This window comes from Erinaceus europaeus, chromosome 7 (genome assembly GCF_950295315.1).
Source record: "Erinaceus europaeus chromosome 7, mEriEur2.1, whole genome shotgun sequence".
NCBI lineage: Eukaryota > Metazoa > Chordata > Mammalia > Eulipotyphla > Erinaceidae > Erinaceus > Erinaceus europaeus.
The window spans coordinates 65,665,399-65,683,323 of NC_080168.1; the positions used below are offsets into that span (position 1 = coordinate 65,665,399).

Consider the following 17,925-nt stretch of genomic DNA (forward strand, 5'->3'; position numbering starts at 1 on the left):
GTGGGGCTCCCAGACTGATAGAAAACCAGGCAGCCCTTGTTAGCCCCTGGTCTGCAGCCTAGAAGCAAACATTCTCAGGTCTTTTCCTGGCATTTTTTTTCCACAGCACTTTTTTTGTTTTAAACACAATCTCCTTTTTCCAATTTAAGAATTTATCATGCTGATGTCCTACCACCGAAACTAGGACGCAGGCCTTCGCGCACACACACGTGTGCGCACACGGGCTCCCCCTCACCCTCCCGCTGTGTCTCACAGGCCAGCTGGCTCAAGTGCTGTCTGAGAGGCACACAGCTAAGGTCCTGTCAGGCAACACTCAGTGGAGGGACCTGGTGCTCTGCGATGGCCATCCTCTCCCCCATGTCCTCTGGGCTGCCACTCATACCATCATGGTGACACTCAGTCTCTCAGAACCCACTGGGCTATGGGGTCCCAAGGTGACCAGGCACCGCCTCAGTCACCCTGAGCACTGTCTCCACCCAATCGTAACACCCAATCGTGGCCCCTGCTACAGCCACCCAGGCTCTCTGGCCTTGCACTAGAGACACCCTCAGGCACATGTACTGTTTGTAATAGCAAAGGATGTGCAAGTAACCCAAACCCTCGATTCAGAAGCATGGATCCAGACTGTAGTGGGCAGAGTAAACAGTCGAGATGAACAGACAGTAGCAACAGAGACTAGGACTGATGCATCGCCCGAGCCCAGCCAACGTGAGCTGACAGGACAGCTGACATTCACTGGAACACACTGAGAATAAGGGACCACAATGCCCATCACATGATGCAGCACCAAGTCAGGACTCGAGTCACCTGCTGGTCTCCTGCCTCCTTTCAGAGGGAATGACTCTTCACCGTGACGCTTCACCGAGAGCATTTCCTCCTGAAAGTGACGTCGCAGGAAGTCCCCCGAACTCAGGAGTCCGGCCTTCCACTCAGGAGCAAACTGTTCTGTCTCTGCTGTGGCTTCTGAAAAAATCCTGGTTTGCAGAAGCTGGGAGGAGAAGACCAGGACCGACCCCAGGATGAGGAGGAACGTGAGCCAGGCTAACTCAGGACAGGACCAATAGGAGGCAGGGTCTGCCAGTGTCAGTGAGGCAGGGCAGGAGTGGTGGCAGGCACAGGCAGGATGGAGCAGGGGGGGGCGCAGGGCTGGCCAGGCTCTGCTGAGATGTGCTGCAAGGCATCCTGGACAAGGTCCCCACTCAACGGCTGGGCTCAGTTGGCCACCCCAGGCAAGGCCTATCTTCTCCCCACTACACAGTGATGGGCAGCGTGGGATTGGAAAGCTTGGGTTTATATGAGCCTTCGCTGCACTGGGCAGGAGAAAGGGTCAGTCGTGCTTCTAAGCTGAAAAGGAAGGGCCATAACCTCACTTGAAAATGGGGCCTGCATGTCAAACTGTCAGTGATTAAGTACCTGATAGGAGAAGGAAGCTGTATGTGCCTGAACTCTGCCTGGGCCTAAGTCCCTCTTGTTGTCTGTAACAAAGGGCAGGGTGCATACGCCTTCACTATTTAGTCAGAATGGGCAGCCCAACAGTGGTCCGTCAATCAGAACTCGACTCATGACAGGTCCTGCTCGGCTTACATGGCTCTGTGACTCCAAAAGACACCCCACTCCTGCTGTCTGAGGAACAGCACCGACTCCACAGGGTCACAACCCCAGTCGGAGGGGCTCAGGGATGCACTGGGGTCCAGACGGCCACCTTTTCAATCACGGCTCTGCATGAACTGCCCAGCAGCGCTGCAACCAAAAGAGTCCAGCAGCATCTGCCGGCACTGAACTTAGAAACTTTTTTTAAAAAATGACCTATGTTTTCTGAGAGAAGGCAATGCTCAGTTCTGGCAAGGGGGTGCAGGACTGAGCCTGGGCACTCTGGGGCCGCAGGCACACAAGCCCTGCTGTAAGGCTTAGCTATCTCCCAGGCCCAGCTTAGACACTCTGCAGTTCCACACCTAAGAGCTCACAGCAGCTTAGCAGCCCTCAGTGCTCTTCACGGGAAGTAGGAAGCTTAGACATCCTGAATGCACTAATTTACTCTGTTTACCTAGGATTCTCAAAAGGGGAGGGGGAAAGAGAATGAGGAAGCAAAGTGCTGCTCAGCTTTGGTGTTGGAGAAACCAATGAAGAAAACTGGGGCTTCACGCACACAAGTCCGATGCCCACCAATGAATTATGTGTTTATTAAATGTTATCTGTCTCATTTACTATATGGAAGTATAAGGTTACAGTAAATGACATGTTCCTGATTTTGTCATGAAAATTGAAACCCACTGTTTGCTTTTTCCCTTTTTTACCAGAGCCTTGTATGCCCTGGTTCATGTGGTGCTGAGACCAAAACCTGGGCCCTCAGAGTCTCAGGCCTGATTCCCTGTGCAGAACCACCAAGCCATCTCCCTGGCCCAGTACCCAGTTTAGTCACTCTGTACACTGTGCGGTGTGAAGTTTTGTATGACTCACGGTTTGTCCTGCTTGCGTGTGAGGGAGAAGAAGTCGTAGACCAAGCACACGCCGAACACGGTGATGCCCGTCTCCTTCACCAGCATGGCGCACGTGCCCAGCAACAGGCTCAGCAGCAGGAATAAAGGGGACACTGTGGGGGGAAAGCGCTCGCCCCTGCAGCCTGTCGCCACGCTCCTGGATAAGGAGGAACAGACTGTCAGCCTCAGAGCAGCTCCTCAGCGCAGGGGAGGAGAGAAGCCGCATCTCAGAGGCGAGCCCTAAACTAAGGCAGGCTTTCTGCACATGCACCAGTGTCACACTGAGCAAGCCTTTCAAGAGTGTGCACTGCACAATGACTTCAAGATCTAAATGGCAAAATGTGCAGCAATACTGAATTTGGTGCTAAGTTTGGGGGAGGGGTTAATCATTTTACTGAAATAATATTGCCTTTTAACATGTGAGTTTTAGATGCATCACTATGAACCAACACTTATGTAGAACGCTGGATGGTGGTGATCCAGCTGAGTATACATGTCACCAGCACAAGGACCCAGGTTCGAGCCCCAGGCTCCATCTGGTGGGGAAAGCTTCACAGGTAGTAAAGCAGAGCTGCAGGTGTCTCTCCTTTTCTATCTCCCTTTCTGCTTTCAATTTCTCTTTGTCTATCCCTATGTGAGGGAGAGGAGGGGCAGGCAGGAGAGGAGAAAACACAGCCCCAGGAGTGGTGGATTAATCCTGCAGGCAATGACCCTAGAGGCAATAAATGAACATAAGCAGTGCCTGTCTAAACTGCATGAGGTTCACAGTCAAAGTGCTGTCCTTCCCCAGACCGCTGACCACTGCTGTCTGACGTAGCCAATCCCAGAAGCCACTGGTCATTGTACAGTCTACAGGTTTCTTTGTGTTGTATTTAGTTCATTCCTCTGCTAGGCTCTTCTCTACACAATTGAGTGAAATCACACGGTGCTGATCTTTCTCCATCTGACTTCTGTCACTCATGTCGTCATGGTGAAATATGCAGCAGAACAATGAACACTAAGAAGTCACTTCACAGGCTGTCACAGAGGCAGACTGGTGATATGGAAAGGTGCAGAAGAGAGTGTGTTTCGTGAGTAAGCTGCTAAGATGCACCCGAGCTCAGAGTACAGCTGTGAGGCAGCAGCAGCCTCGTGGAGGCGCAGTGGTGTGGGAGGCTGAGTGAGGTGCTGAGCAGCACTGCTCTGTGACCTGCTCTGTGACCTGTTCATGCTGCTACACACAGAGAAGCCCACCTGGAAGAGTGCACATGTTCCCATGCACAATGACTTAGGTTTATGCCCCCCTCACCTTAGGGGGGCCTTCATGAGTAGTGGAGCAGTGCTGCAGCTATCTCTGTCTCTGTCTCTGTCTCTCTCTCTCCTTCCCCTCTCACTATCTACAGAGAAGGAGGTAGGGGAAGAGAAAAAAAGGCAGCTGGGAGTGGGGAGTCATGCAGGGACTGAGCCCCAGCAATAGCCTGAGTGTCAAAAAAGAAACAAAAAACAAAGATAGCAAGCCAATGGAGAAATGAGCACATATGTACGGAACTGAGCCACCATTTCCCTTTGTGAAAGAATACAGATGCTTAGCTCTTCCTTCTGGCTCTATCTTCATCAATTCTTCCTGAGGAAGTATTAGGTGAGGTTTACCTTTCCCAGTATAGTTCTCAGGGGAATTTTCCACAGCCCACCAGCATTCTCAGTGCTTGCTTTCAGCTGACAGTGCGATCCGCCTGCACCAAGCACATAGGGCCCTGCAGCAGATGCCCACAAGCTCCAAGCCTTTCTCAGGGGGCTGGGGCTTCTGTAGGTATGTGGCCTGACCCTCCCCAGAGCTGCTGAAAATAAAGCCAAACCATGAAAGAGCTGTGCACTTTCCTCTCAGGCTAAAGTCACAGAGAGTGGGGTTGGGCGCTGGGCACTGTCTCAGAGACAGTGGGCAGGAGTGCTAAGCATGCTCCAGAATGGTCCAGCCACACAGAAAGGCCAGGGAGAACATGTTCAAATGGTCAGGCCATTCCTGTCCTCACCCTGGAGCCACAGGCAGTGCCTCGTGGATTCACCTGATTTCTATTCCTGATGACCACAGGCCTCAGGCGGGCTGGGAGCCTGCACCAGAAGACAAACCCTCCACCCCCAGAGGCTGTACTCATCAAGGCAAGTCCTGACACTGAATCCCCTCCACACGCCATGCTAGCTCTGCTGTGCTCTATGAAATCCTCAGACTGGGTACTGCCCGCATATGGGGGAGGACCAGGCTGTGGCATGAGGCCTGTCCTGCAAAGTAGGGATTCTGAGGCCTCTGCTCACTGAACCCCAGGGCAGCCTCTTCAGCTGGGACAAATGCCCCCTGAGGTCCCCAAACTGAGACCCGCAGGTAGGGAGCAATATTCCCCACAGTGACTGGCTTTGAGAACTATGATCAAGGCTCATGGCTGTCCCTCCGCCAGGCAGTGACACTGAGTTCCAGGACCTTCTTGCCTGCCCGAATTCTCTGAGGGCCCACACCCAGATGAGCATGCAACCCTATAGGGAAATGACAGCTTGGCTTTCCACTCTCCCACAGCCAGGTGAAAGCCAGGTGAAACTATGGGAAAGGCACCGTCAAAGATGCTGCTTTCAATCAGCCTGGTCAGCTCTGAGCTGCCTGCGTGCAGGAACAGGAGGAAAACAGAAAGGACAGAAATGCAAAGGAGAACTTAAACCACAGAAGAGGAGGTGCAGCTGGCTGCTCTGGCTCAGAACTGACGCCAGCCCCGTTCCCACAAGGGTCTAGTCAGAGCCTGGAGGGCAGAGGCAGAGGCAGAGCTGCTCTCCCTCAGGAGAGCTTCCCCAGCTGTGGAGGCTGAGGCCTGGCCCCAGGAAGAAGAGGTGCCCCAGTCTGGGTTCCAGGCACAGCACCACCTGCCTGAGCCCCTCCCAGAAGCCCCCATACACACCTGTCATAGGAGAGAAAGGCCAGTAGGAACAGCAGGCATGCCAGCACGTCAGCTCTGCCAACGATCCCAGCCACCTAGGAGCCCAAAGACAGAGCACAGGCAAACTCAGAAGACTGGGAGTTGTCACAGAAACATGGTTTTGTAGTAGCTCTCCCAGTAGAGCACAGGCCTTACCACACACAAGGACCTATGGGGGCCCCGGCACCACAAGGGAGCACTATACACCCAAGTGGGTGCTCTGAGCAACAGAGCAGGACTGTGGTGTCTCTGGTCTTTCTGTCTCTCGCTCCGTCTCTCTTTATCTACAATGGAGGGGGTCTTCCAAGAACAGTGGACTCCCACAGCGGGGTCTGGGTCCAGGAGGGCAGGCAGGTGCACTGCGTAGTAAAACACAGGCAGGGACAGAGGGACAGCTCTGGCCTCCATGGACAAGGTGGCCTCTGAAAGTGGCCTTCAAGTCGAGCATTCCCTGGACACAAGGAGCACATAGCACCGCCTTCCCGCAGGCCCAGCCAGTCCATGTGGACTTCCCTGGTCGGGAGCCTGTTACTTCCTGAAGCGCAGCTCAGGGGCTGTGTACACTGCACAGGGTGGGCGTGGAGCCACTCACAGTTCCAGTGGGAGGGGAACCAGGAACACATCCTGCATCTCTGCAGGAAGCTGAGCCTGAGTGATGGCACCTCAGCCCACCCCTCTCCCCCACCCCCTGCTGCAATCCAGCAGGGAGTCTACAGGGCCTGGGGCCTCCCACAGTTTGCCTGTGAAGCAGGATTCCATGAAGGAAGTTTATCTCCCATGGTGCTGTCCACGGGCAGCCGGGGCAGGACCTCAGGCCCAGGTGAGCAACCTCCAGAGCCCTCTTGCTCTGTGTTTAATGAAGTTATCACTATGTCTTTCATAAGCATCTCTCTGTCTCCACGTCTCCTCTTCAGAAGCTGGACCAGTGACCAAGGAGCAGGCTATGCATTCCATTGGCAGTGACTGCCCTGTAGGCCGCACATCTCTGCCTCCTCACCTCACTCAGCCGCTGCAATCTTGCCCCTCAATACACATCCAGCTCTGCTCCTCTGCCCTGGAATTGTGTTCCCAACAATTTTTTCCTTCAGTTAGCAGAAAACTGATTGGAACTGTCTCTTAAAGGGCACAAGTTAATGAGTCTCCCTTCTCCTAGGATCTGTGTGTTCTGTCACATATTCACTTCCCTTTGCAAGCAGGGAACTAACTCCTGCCAGGCTACCTGCTATGCTCCCCTGTGAGGGGTTCCCCGTTCCGAGGCATAGATTCTAGCACGTCCTGTGCTAGCTCCTATCACGGGAACGCCAAGAAGTGTGTCGATGATGATTCCTGTCTCAAGTTTCTCATCATAATTTGGGGTGTCGAAAAAGGCATGATGCTGTTTTACGTCAATAAATACTTTGAAGGGATCTGACTGCCCTTAACTGAAAATGCTCTTCCCCCAGCCATCACTGAGGTTTCTCTGTTGTAAGTCAAGTTTTTCAGAGACAGACAGACAGAGAGAGATGGGGAGAGGGAAAGACACTACAGCACCAGAGCTTCCTGCAGTACAGCGGTGCTGGGTGGGAAGCCGCAGCACGTGTGTGCTGAGCCAGCATACTACTAAGGTGAACTATCTGGCAGGCCCCCACTAGCTGTGTGAAAGGCCTCGGTGTCCTGCAGGCCCTCACCCCACAGAACGGGGGCTCTTTGAGTCTAGGCACCCGACACGTTCGCTCACCCTGAGTCAGCTCCCACCTTGCCCCGCTCAGGACCCTCAGATACCATGTGCAAGGCTCCACTTTATCCACCCCCCAGCTTGTTCCTTAGGACAGCATGTGCCTATGCTTAGAGATGCTTAGTCCTTCTCTTTCAGGAGTAAAAACACATCAACAACTAAGTGGAGTGGATTTTTTTTGTGTTCTGGGAGTGGGCCCAAGGCCTTGCACAACCCTCTCCCTAAACCAGTGTTTGTTCTGTCATTTTAAGGAGAGACAGAGAAGGCTAGGGAAAGAGCTCAGCCTATTAGAGCACCAGCTTGTGTGGCTGAGGATCAAGAGATCATAGGTTCAATCCCTAGCACCACCTTATGCCAAAGCAGAGCAGTGCTGTGATCATCTCTCTCCCCCCTCTCAGTTTCTCTATCTCTTTTCAAAATAAGTTTTAAAAAAAGTGTTGAGATTATGAATGTGTATCCTGGCACATGGTGATGTCAGTGCTCCAGGGAGACCTATGGGTCTCCTGTGGTGACGTCAGTGCTGTCCCCTATTCCCCACAAAGAGCAGCATGGGAGGAGGAGACGTTAGGTGCAGGGAGGCAGCCAGCCCAGTGTGGCTAGTATCTCAAAATGTCTCCTGGTGTCTAACACACAGACAGACAGAGAGGGCGGCTGTTTCTCACCCCTGTAATGACAGCAGTGGTGACCTGGAGAAGCAGTTGGTCCCGGGCAGAAAAAGAAAGGCAGTCACACTGCTCACAAGAAAGCTCGCCCCACAGCACCAGTGAGATAGCCCCCTTGGATAGTGCAAGGCCCAGGTTCGAGCCCAGTCCCACTGCTTTGAGGGACGCTGCAACTTTTTCACTCTCTCTCTCTGCTTCTGCCTCTGTCTACCAAAAAGAAAAGGAAGACTGCTTCGCAGAGGGGCTGCTCCAATGGGTCCAGTACTGGGCAAGTGCTGGCTGGGAGCTTGGCGGGCCCCCGGAGGACACTCACTGCTTCCGTGTGGACAGGGTGCACGGCAAAGAGCAGGGCCGTGAGGAAGGCAGGCCCAGAGCTCTGGAACACGGTCTTGTCACACGTGTGCATCAGCAGGAGAGTCACCAGGCAGTGCAGGACGACGTTCACAGTGTGGAAGTAGAAGGGGTCCATGCCCGTCAGGTAGACGTTCAGCCTGCAAACAGAACCCCAATGACAGACGGAAGCACAGGTGGGCAGTGGACACCCAGGGAGAGCAGTGGCAGTGGCATTGCAGGGGTCAGCCGGCAGACGCCCATGGGGGTACCCCCGAGCAGTGAGGGGTTTCAGGCTCCACACCCAATGTGACCCCTCTTCCTGCAAGGCCTCCCCCAAGCCCAGGCGCTATGCTCAGAGCCCAGCCACTGCAGCAGGGAAGACGCCGGAAGAGATGCCTGGCAGTGGGGCCACAGCTGCTGCACATCCCGTGGTTCTGCCCACCCACGCTCACCACACCGCCCACCCTGCAGCTGTGGTGGCGTGAGCGACAGGCACTGAGCAGACACAGCCGTTCCCACTTGAGTTAAATCCAGGACCAACAGGGCGATGGAAGCACAGACAAAAGGAAGCTGGCTGCTCAGGAATACAGCCCAGACCAAAAGGTGGCTGGGAAGGTCATCCCAGACACTGAGGAGCCCCAAAACACACACACACACACACACACACACACACACACACACACACACACACACACACGCCTGTCGCCTTTCGTGGCTGTCACATTGTTTGGGGCTGAAACAAACTGGCAGAATGCCATGTGCTCCGACAATCCAGGCTGAGGGTGCTCACTGGCCGTGGCCTTTCGCCACTTTAATGTAGGAAAAAGCTGCGGGTCCTCTTGTGGGATGCATCTATCTGTATCCTGACATGAGAGCACTGCTGACAGTCCAGCTTCTTCTGGGAGAGGGGGGGTGGCAGGAGGAGGGTGTGGAGAGGGGTGAGCACAATTCCATCACTCAGCCATTTTTTTTCTTTTCCAATGAATACCGGCCCCCTCCATGCGGAACCTCCCACTGAAGGCTCCCAAGGGACATATTTCTCACTCTTGGGTGAGGGTGAGGGTGAGGGAGAAGAGACATCCCAGCATGCACCACTCCACACCCATTGAGCTCCCATGGGGTGCTGGGGCTCGAACCCTGGGTCCCACGCAAGGTAAATAAGGCATGTGTTCTACCAGTCCCACCTGGGTCATCCCGCCACCCCAGTCATCTCTAGGGTTATGACTAGGGCTTAAGGCCTGCACAACTCCCAGCAGTTATTTCACAAAGAGTAAGAGACAGAGATGGGGAAAGAGACAGAGGGAAGAGACTTCTGCAGCACTGCTCCACCATTCGTGAAGCTTCCCCCCTGCAAGTGTGGGCTGGGGGCTTGAACCCGGGTCCTTGCGTGTGATAAAATGAGCACTATGCCAGGTGAGCCGCCTCCTGGCCCCTGGGCCCATATTCCAACATGAGTGCCCTGGGCACCACAGGCTGTGGTTGTGTCCCCTCAGCATCCAGGGAAGCACTTCTGGGCCCGGCCCCAGCCAGGGCGGCGAAAGAGCAGGAGGGCAGTCACAGGCCAGGCTGCAGGTCAGACCTCCACAGCTGCCTCCACTATGCTCCACCACACCGGAAACCACTCCTGTATCCCCTTGGAAGGGATCTGAGAGGAGACTCAGGCCAGAGGTGACTTTGGGTGAAGATTCACTGGAATTCCAGACCCGCTGCAAGAAACTTCAGCTGGTGTGTCTAGGGCTGAGCAGAGGTGCAGAGTCCCAGGGACCCCCTTTCTTTTTTTTTTAGGGACCCCTTTCAATGAGGCTGGGGAGACCTGGCCTTTCCCAGCCCAGGAGCATTAGCAGAGACAGATGGGGGAGGGGGTGGGGGTGAGAGGTGAGGGGCAGGCACCTCAGGAAGGAGTATGCAACTGGGCAGCTCAGGAGGGGCAGGTGGTGTCACACCTCACAGCCCCTCCTCAGGAGAATAAGCCACTTGACAGGTGTTGTTAAAATTTTCGGAGGCTCTTGCCGGGCGGGTCTAGCTTCACGGGCGGGTAACAGAGACGCAGAGACAACGGCTGGGCAGGGAAGCTGTATTTTTTTATTCAGGAACCACGATTCATAAACTAAGACAAACTAATCACCAAACAGAACTCTGCTGTCTCTTTGCGGCGGCGCAAGCACTCTATCTTTTACTCTGGAACTCAGGAACCCAGGAACTCTGTCTCTCTGGCACTCTCTCTTACTCTGTAACCCTGAAACTCTCGAACTCAGGAACTCTGGCACTCTCGAACTCAGGAACCCTCTCCCGGGGTTCCTTGGGGCGGGGCCAAGCAGGCCCGCGAAATTAGCAGGCCTGATCCAATTCTCTTGGTGGGGGGAGGGCTAGAACAAACCAATGTAAAGCATACGACAGACAGGAGCCAGAATGAGCACAAAGGGTGCAGGAGGAAGGCTGAGCAAGCCCATGGCCCTGACCCCCAGGGCTGGAAGCCTAGCTCTGCAACCCTCTCCTCCTACCACCCTCTACTGAAGGCTTTCCGTCTCCATCTCCTCCAAAGAGCACACATTACTGAGTGCAAGGAACAGAGTTCAAGCCCCCACTCCCCACATGCAGGGGGTACAATTTGTGAACACTGAAGCAGACCTGCTGATGTCTCTCTCCCTCTCTCCCATGCTCTTCCCTCTTCCCCTCTCAATTTCTCTGTCCTACCCAATCAAGAAAAACAATAGTAGGGTTAAGCGCACGTGGCGCAAAGCGCAGGGACTGGCTTAAGGATCCCGGTTCGAGCCCCCGGCTCCCCACCTGCAGGGGAGTCGCTTCACGGGCGGTGAAGCAGGTCTGCAGGTGTCTATCTTTCTCTCCCCTCTCTCTGTCTTCCCCTCCTCTCTCCATTTCTCTCTGTCCTATCCAACAACAAAGCAACGTCAACAATGGCAGTAATAACCGCAACGAGGCTGCAACAACTAGGGCAACAAAAAGGGGGAAAAATGGCCTCCAGGAGCGGTGGATTCATGGTGCAGGCACCAAGCCCAGCAATAACCCTGGAGGAAAAAAAGAAAAAAGAAAAACAATAGTGGGAAAAATGGCCACTGGGAGCAGCAAATTTGTAGTGCCGCACCAAGCACCCTTGCGGCAATAAAAAGAAAATGTTTAGAAAATGAGGCCCAGGAGGCTGAAGAGCTGTGTCAGCCAGTGAAGAGCACAAGCTACCATGTGTGAAGGCTTTGGTTCAAGTCCCCAGCCACCTCACAGGAGTGCCTGCAGAGGGACTGACAAATGGCGGGGCTGTGCTGAGGTATCTCTTGGCTCTCATTCCCCTCACCCACTGTGTAAAGAAAACAGATGGCATCTGGGAATAGCACTGAGCATCTGCGATGATCCTGGTGGCAAGAGAGAGAAAATGAACACTGGTTATGAGAAGAGTGTGTGTGTGGTGTGTGCCTGTGTGTGTCTGTGTGTGTGCCTGTGTGTCTGTGTGTGTGCCTGTGTGCCTGTGTGTGTGTGTGTGTGCGCGCCACTCACCACTCCAGCCACCTATCTTTTTTTTTTTCATTCATATGAAGAAACGGAGAAAGAGAGGGAGAGAAACCACATCAACAGAGCTTCCTCTGCTGCTACAAAACCAACCTTCTACGTGCTGCTGGGGCTCAGGCAGAGCAGCCAGTGACATCTTTCTCCTGCCTCAGGAAGAGACTCCATAACAAGCAAGACAAACAGATCAGCAGTTAGAGCGCGAGCCACAGGGAGGTGTCACATACACTCAGGAGGGGGATGTGAACGCCAGCCACATCACAAAGGCCATTAAGAAAGCAAAGACTGCTCATCGCTGTTGATGGAAAGGTCCAGAAAAGCTGGCCAGGGTCTTACCAAACTAAACCTGGACCAGCCTACAGCCAGTCACTGCGGCCCCAGGTTCTCACCTGGACACATCAGAATTGCTCCCACAAAACTTGCAGGTAAGTGAGTGTGGCAGCTTCATCAGTGGAAACACCCCAAAGTAGAAACCAGTGGGGAAAAGAGCTGAGAAGCTGTCAGGTAGCTCCTGCCCAGTCACCAAGGGGCCTGCACACAGGTGGGCCCCAACATCTGGCACCTCTCAGCCATGTCCTCCAGCCCGGGGAAGGATCACTGGAGGCTGGTGCAGGGACAAAATGCAGAGCTGTGCACACCCCATCTCCAAGGCACATGGCCTTAGCAAAAGCAAAGTCTGTGACAGATGGGGATGGGTGTCCACACTGCCATCTGCTTCCTAGCTATGCCGCTGTCCACAGTTGTTATCACAGCACACGGCCCCTGGAGGAAGGAGGAGGACACATGGGGCCTCACTGCAGGGAATTCAGAGTCACCCCAAAACACCAAGTACATCTCTGAGAGATGGGCATCCAGGGTATGTGAGGACACTGCAGACCAGTCATCCTGACCTCAGGCAAACTGCCTCAAGGAAACACCAGGAAACCAACCCACTGGAAGGGCAGTGTGTAATGGCCACGCTGGTCTGTCAGATCCCGAGATGCAAAGAAGGTTCCATGGAAGTGTTACTGCACAGCAAAGGAGGAAGACACACACACAGGCTGAAAGAGCAGCTATCACAACGTCGACGCCCTTTCATAACACAAACTCTAGAGAGCAGGTATCCAAAGGGCTTCCCTCAACACAATCAAGAACATGGATGACCTTGTGGGCAGGCCATCCTCACTGGGGAAGCACTGACAGCTTCTCCTCTCCAACTCCCCGCCCCTTCTACACAGTGCTTGGAAATCCAGTCTGGGCAACTGAGAAGAAGAAAAAAGGCATCTAAGCCAGAAAAGATTGTTTGCAGATGACATGATCTTTATGCAGAAAACCCTAAAAATTCCAAAACATTTCTAGAATACATGAATTCAGTTACAGACACAAAGCCAACACACAATATCAGCTCTATTTCATGCACTAATAACAAGCTCTGAGGTTAAGAAAGCAACCCCAAATATAATAGCATCAAAAATAAGAAAGTATTCAGGAACAAAACTAACCATGGGGAGGGGAAGGGGGATGGATGACTCCTGCTCCGGCAGGTAGAGGGTGCACCGGTTCCTGTGTGCAGGCCTGGGGCTGAGTCCCGGGGCCCACAGGGCAGCACCCTGCAAAGGGGAAGCTTCACAAGCAGTGGAGCTTTGCTCTGGGTCTCTCCTCTCTCTCCCAAGAAAAAAAAAAGCCTGCTAGAGTGTTAGAATCACACAGGCACAAAGTCCCAGTGAAGCCCTCGTGGCCAACGCGCGCGCGCGCACACACACACACACACACACACACACACACCCCTACCTCAGACACTTGAAACTACAACTCACTGATAAAATAAACCAAAGAAGACACAAATAAATGGAAAGACATCCAGTATTCACAGATCAGAAGACCAGGTGTTATTAAAATACCTACTCTACCCAGCAGCTCAGTGACTGTGACAGAGGTAAGAAAGCAATCTAAGGACGGGGTCAATGGTATAATGGTTATGCAAAGAAACTCTCATGCCTGAGGCTCCAAAGTCCCAGGTTCAGTCTCCTGCAGCACCATAAATCAGAGCTTAGCAGTGCAGCAGTGCTCTGGAAAAAAAAAATCCATAAGTATAGTTTTGCACCTATTACCATGTGTAAGGACCCAGGTTCAAATCCCTGGTCCCCACCTGCAGGGGGGAGCGTCATAAGTGGTGAAGCACGTCATTGGGTGTCTCTCTTTCTTCCTATCTTCTCTACCCATCTCAATTTCTTTCTGTCCTATCAAATTAAAAAACAAAGTTAGAAAGCAATCACATGGACCCTGAAAGCTAGAAAGCCATCTAGAGAAAAGGGCAAAAGCTGATGGTGTCACACTTCCTGAATTCAAATATATATTTCTAAGCTACAGTAAGCAGCACAGTACGGTTCTGCCATAAAGACATACAGAGAAGTGGAACAGCGCAGAGGCCAGATTGGGGGGGGGGGGTGAAAACACAAGGTAAAAGCAGTCTCTTCAACAGTGCTGGTGAACTTGCATCTCCACGTGAGAAATGAAATCACTTTACATCACTCACAACGGACTTAAAGCTTACTGCCTTGGGTCGGGGAAACAGCTAACTTGAACAGTGCTCTGCTATGTGCACAACCCAGGTTAGAGCTTGGCCCTACCACACTAAAGAAAGCTTTGGTGCCCTGGTGTCTGTGTGTGTGTCTCTCTCTCCCCTGCCTCTACTAATATAGATAGAAAGATAGATAGATATAGATATGTGTGTGTGTGTGTGTGTCGCACACACATGGCTTAATTTTTACAAATGTAAGACCCAAGATTGTACAATGTTAGAAGTAAAACAGGGATGACTTCATGAGAGTAGGCTTGCCAGTGACTCCGAGAGATGACGTCACAAGCACAGAATAAACACCAGGAGATGAGCAAAGGAAGCCAGCACACAGCTGATGTACCACTGATGCCCAGAATAAAAAGGAGACTCAAATGACTCAAAGCAAAAGCAAATTAATAAATAGATAAATTCAGAATGGGCCAAGGATCACAACAGACATCTCTCCAAAGGAACCACACACACACAGCCAACAACACAGGGGCAGTGGCAGGGCAGAGAAGTGCAGGTCAAAACCACCAGGAGGAAGCAGCACACCTGTTGATGGTTGTTATGCAAAACAAATGGTGCCAGGTGTGGGCAAGGCTGTGGTGGGCAGGCCTAGGAGCAGCTGCTCCCAGAGGAGTGGTGGTGGAGTGTACTCACAGCCTGGAGGGGCTGTGCACCTGAGCCTGAGGTGCCGGCAGGGCTGTGGCAGTATCCTTTCCACAGGTGACAGGCGCACACGCTATATACAGACCTGATGGCTACTGGAGCACACCTGACTTGCTGGAGGGCGAAGATTCCATCCCCGGCACCTGACGGCAGAGCTGGGCGGTGCTCTGGTACTCTCTCTCCTCATGGCCTCTCTCATAACAAACATACATCTTTCTTTTTAAAAGGGATTCTGCTCAAACAAGCCTACTGTGCAATTAAAACCGTCCGCAGGGACTTCGAGGGTCTTTTCAACTGGGGCTTTCACCAACTGTCTAAAAGTAGAAGGTAGGGCCCCTATGGGGCCTGTGCATGTCCTATCTCACTTTCCAGAAAGCTGGCCATTAGCGGCGGGGCCCAGCTTCCTTATCTGTCTGAAGCCATCCTCCTGCTCCCCACCTCACTCCCACCCCAAAACTCAGGCAGAGGCCAGAGTACTGCCTAGCTATGGCTGTCAGTATACGCCCGTGAGGTCAGCGCCCAGGGTATTCGTCCCTCTTTCCATTTTGGCAGACAGGCTTCGTGAAAGCGAGAGCTGCCCGCCTTCCGCAGTGGACTGGCACTTGACCCGGGCAAATCCCGTGGAAAGTGCTCAGAGCGGCGGGGCCAAACCGCCCGGCACCCCAACCGCCCGCTGGTCCGTCGGACCCCTGCGCCTTCGGAAAGGCTGCAGGAGCATCTGGAGAGCTGCAGACTGCATGCTTCCCCTCCGTTTTTTGGGCGCGGCTGCGTCTCGCCCTTAGGGGGCTCTCGGGGCTCGGAGAGGCGGCGATGTGCGCGGCCCGCGACTTCCCTGCACCCAAGTCCCTAGGGCAGAGCGGCGCCCCCGCACCCCTGCGAAGAAGTGCTGAGTCATGTCTCCGCGCTGGGGGTGCCCAGTACTCCCGGGGCCCGGTCGGCCTGGGCGTTTGCACCGGGGAAGCCGCAGTACCGGCCTCTGGGCAGCCCGCGGGACAGCCGCAGCTGGGGCCCCTCGGCCGGTTCCCAGGGAGCTCCCTAAGCCCGGCAGCTTCTTAGAGGCACCCACAGCAGCGCCCCCTGCAGACTCTGCGGGGACCCCTAACCACCAATAGGCTCCGCAGCTCCTCTACATCCCTAGCAGCCCGGCAACCCCGCAGTCCCGCAGCCCCGCAGCCCCACACCCAGGCAGAATCGCAGCCCCGCAGCCCAGCAGCCCCGCACCCCGGGAGCCCCGCAGCCTGCCCGCACTCACTGGAAGGAGAGCACACAGAGCGGCCGATAAGACTTGTGGCTGCCGTTGTCTGCCATACGCTTGCCCCAGAAGTCGTCGGCGAAGACGCGGGCACGCAGGGGCGCCCCAGGCTGCACGTCGGGGTTGTGCACGATGGCCCACACGTCGTCGTGCACGAACTCGCCGCGCAGCGAGCGTGCGAAGCACAGCCAGCCCGCGCCCATCAGCAGCGCCGCCGCCCCGGCCCGCGCCAGCCCGCGCCACCGCCTCGGTCCCGGCCCCGCCATCGCCCCAGCCCCCGCCCCGGCGGCGCGGAGCGGGCAGCGGGCAGCGGGCAGCACAGAGCGCGGGCATCTCCCCGCCGCCTCCGCCCGCCCCCGGCGCCGCCTCCGCCCCACTGCGCATGCCCGGCCCGCCCCGCCCGGTGCGGCCGGCCCCCAACCCCGCACCTCCACCCCAGGGCTCAGCCCCCGCGCATCCGGGCCTCCAGCCCCACACCTCCACCGCAGGGCTCTGCCCCGAGACCTGGCCCCCCAGCCCGGCACCTTCACCCAGGGCTCAGCCCGCCCAAGTCAGCCCTCCAGCCAGGCATGGTCACCCAGGATTCAGCCCCGCGCAGCCATCCCCCCAGCCTGGCATGATCACCCCCATCCCCAGGCGCCGACAGCCCCAGCCCCCGACCAGACAGACACCTTCACCCCCAGCCCCAGCCGCGTGCAGTGATACCCCATCTCCACGTCGGACACTCCCGGCGCCTCCCCGCCCCCTAACCCCCACGGGGTGATGACAGGTCATCTAGCAGGGCGGAGAGGGTGGGGGCCGAGAAGGAGGGGTTGAGGTGGCAATGTGCACCCCTTCCCTGGGCCCAAGTCAGGTCGGTAGGCACCTCTTCCCCCAGGACAGTTCAGTGTGATGGGGCCCAGCCCCAGCCTTCACATTTTTCAGCACCACAATAGGCCTTGGCCCACCACTCCCTGCTCTGCTCCCCCCCCCCCCCCCCCCCGCCTGTCTTTCTCTGCCTCCCGGAACTCCCCTTCCTGCCTCCCCACTTGGCCGGTTCTGCAACCCCCCCACCCCCTCTCAGCCCCTACCTGTCATCTCACCAGCACCGAGAGGGAGGGTGGGGATCAGGGGAGTGTCTCCCCCCCTACCCTAGGGTCCCTGGCAGGAAGAGTGTCAGTTGGTTTGGCCTGGCTTCTGAAACTTAAAAGGGAGAAGGGTCTGCACTGGCTCCTGGCTGTTTCTCCAGTCAAGGGGAGTTAAAGCCACCTCACTAAGGCCTCTGGCTTTGTCTCCAGTCTTCCTGTCCTTTACTATTATCATTCTTTTACATTTTAATTATAATAAACAAGTAAACGAGCTACTTGGGAGTGATGTTCACTCACTCTGCAGTTTTAAGAACTCTGCTCACTCTCGCCCCTTCTAGTCCCCAGAGTGGCCTCACTGAGTTCCCTGGAGCACAGAATTCGCCATTTTATTCCCGTCCTCCTAAATCTTTTTTCCCCAGAGCACTACTCAGTTCTGGTTTATGTTGATTGGGGGGGGGGGGGGTTGAACCTAGGACTTTGGAGCTTCAGGCATGAGTGTCTTTGCATAAATCCTTAAGCATTTTCCTGACCTAACCAAGTCAAAGGTAGGGCAGGTCCTCCTGCTGCTGAGGCCCTGGGGCCTCTATGCCAGCTGGGGAAGTGGGGACACCTTGCCTTTCTCACTCTGCTCCTCGCAGGTATGGCTGGACAACTGACAAAAGTCCAGCAATGGCAGGGACAGGGAGACACACACACACACAGCAGTGAGCTCTGCAGCCTTCCTCTCCTACCTCAGCCTGTGTCCTCACCAGAGAGC

General features: G+C 54.9%; 1 protein-coding gene across 2 annotated transcripts in view; it reads right to left on the bottom strand.

Annotated features, from left to right (window-relative positions):
- Positions 1-16,427, bottom strand: part of TMTC1 (transmembrane O-mannosyltransferase targeting cadherins 1) — a 92,646-nt gene extending 76,219 nt beyond the window's left edge. Inside the window, exons 1-4 of one of the 2 annotated variants that reach the window (XM_016191221.2) lie at positions 16,102-16,427; positions 8,103-8,280; positions 5,396-5,469; positions 2,458-2,634 (exon numbers count right to left, since the gene is read on the bottom strand). In XM_016191221.2, the coding sequence (XP_016046707.2) occupies positions 2,458-2,634; positions 5,396-5,469; positions 8,103-8,280; positions 16,102-16,367 (695 nt within the window). In that variant the 5' untranslated portion in view covers positions 16,368-16,427. Of the gene's footprint in view, positions 1-2,457; positions 2,635-5,395; positions 5,470-8,102; positions 8,281-16,101 lie in introns of those variants that run through there. The other variant, XM_060194590.1, reaches the window with a different exon arrangement.
- Positions 16,428-17,925: the final 1,498 nt, after the last annotated feature.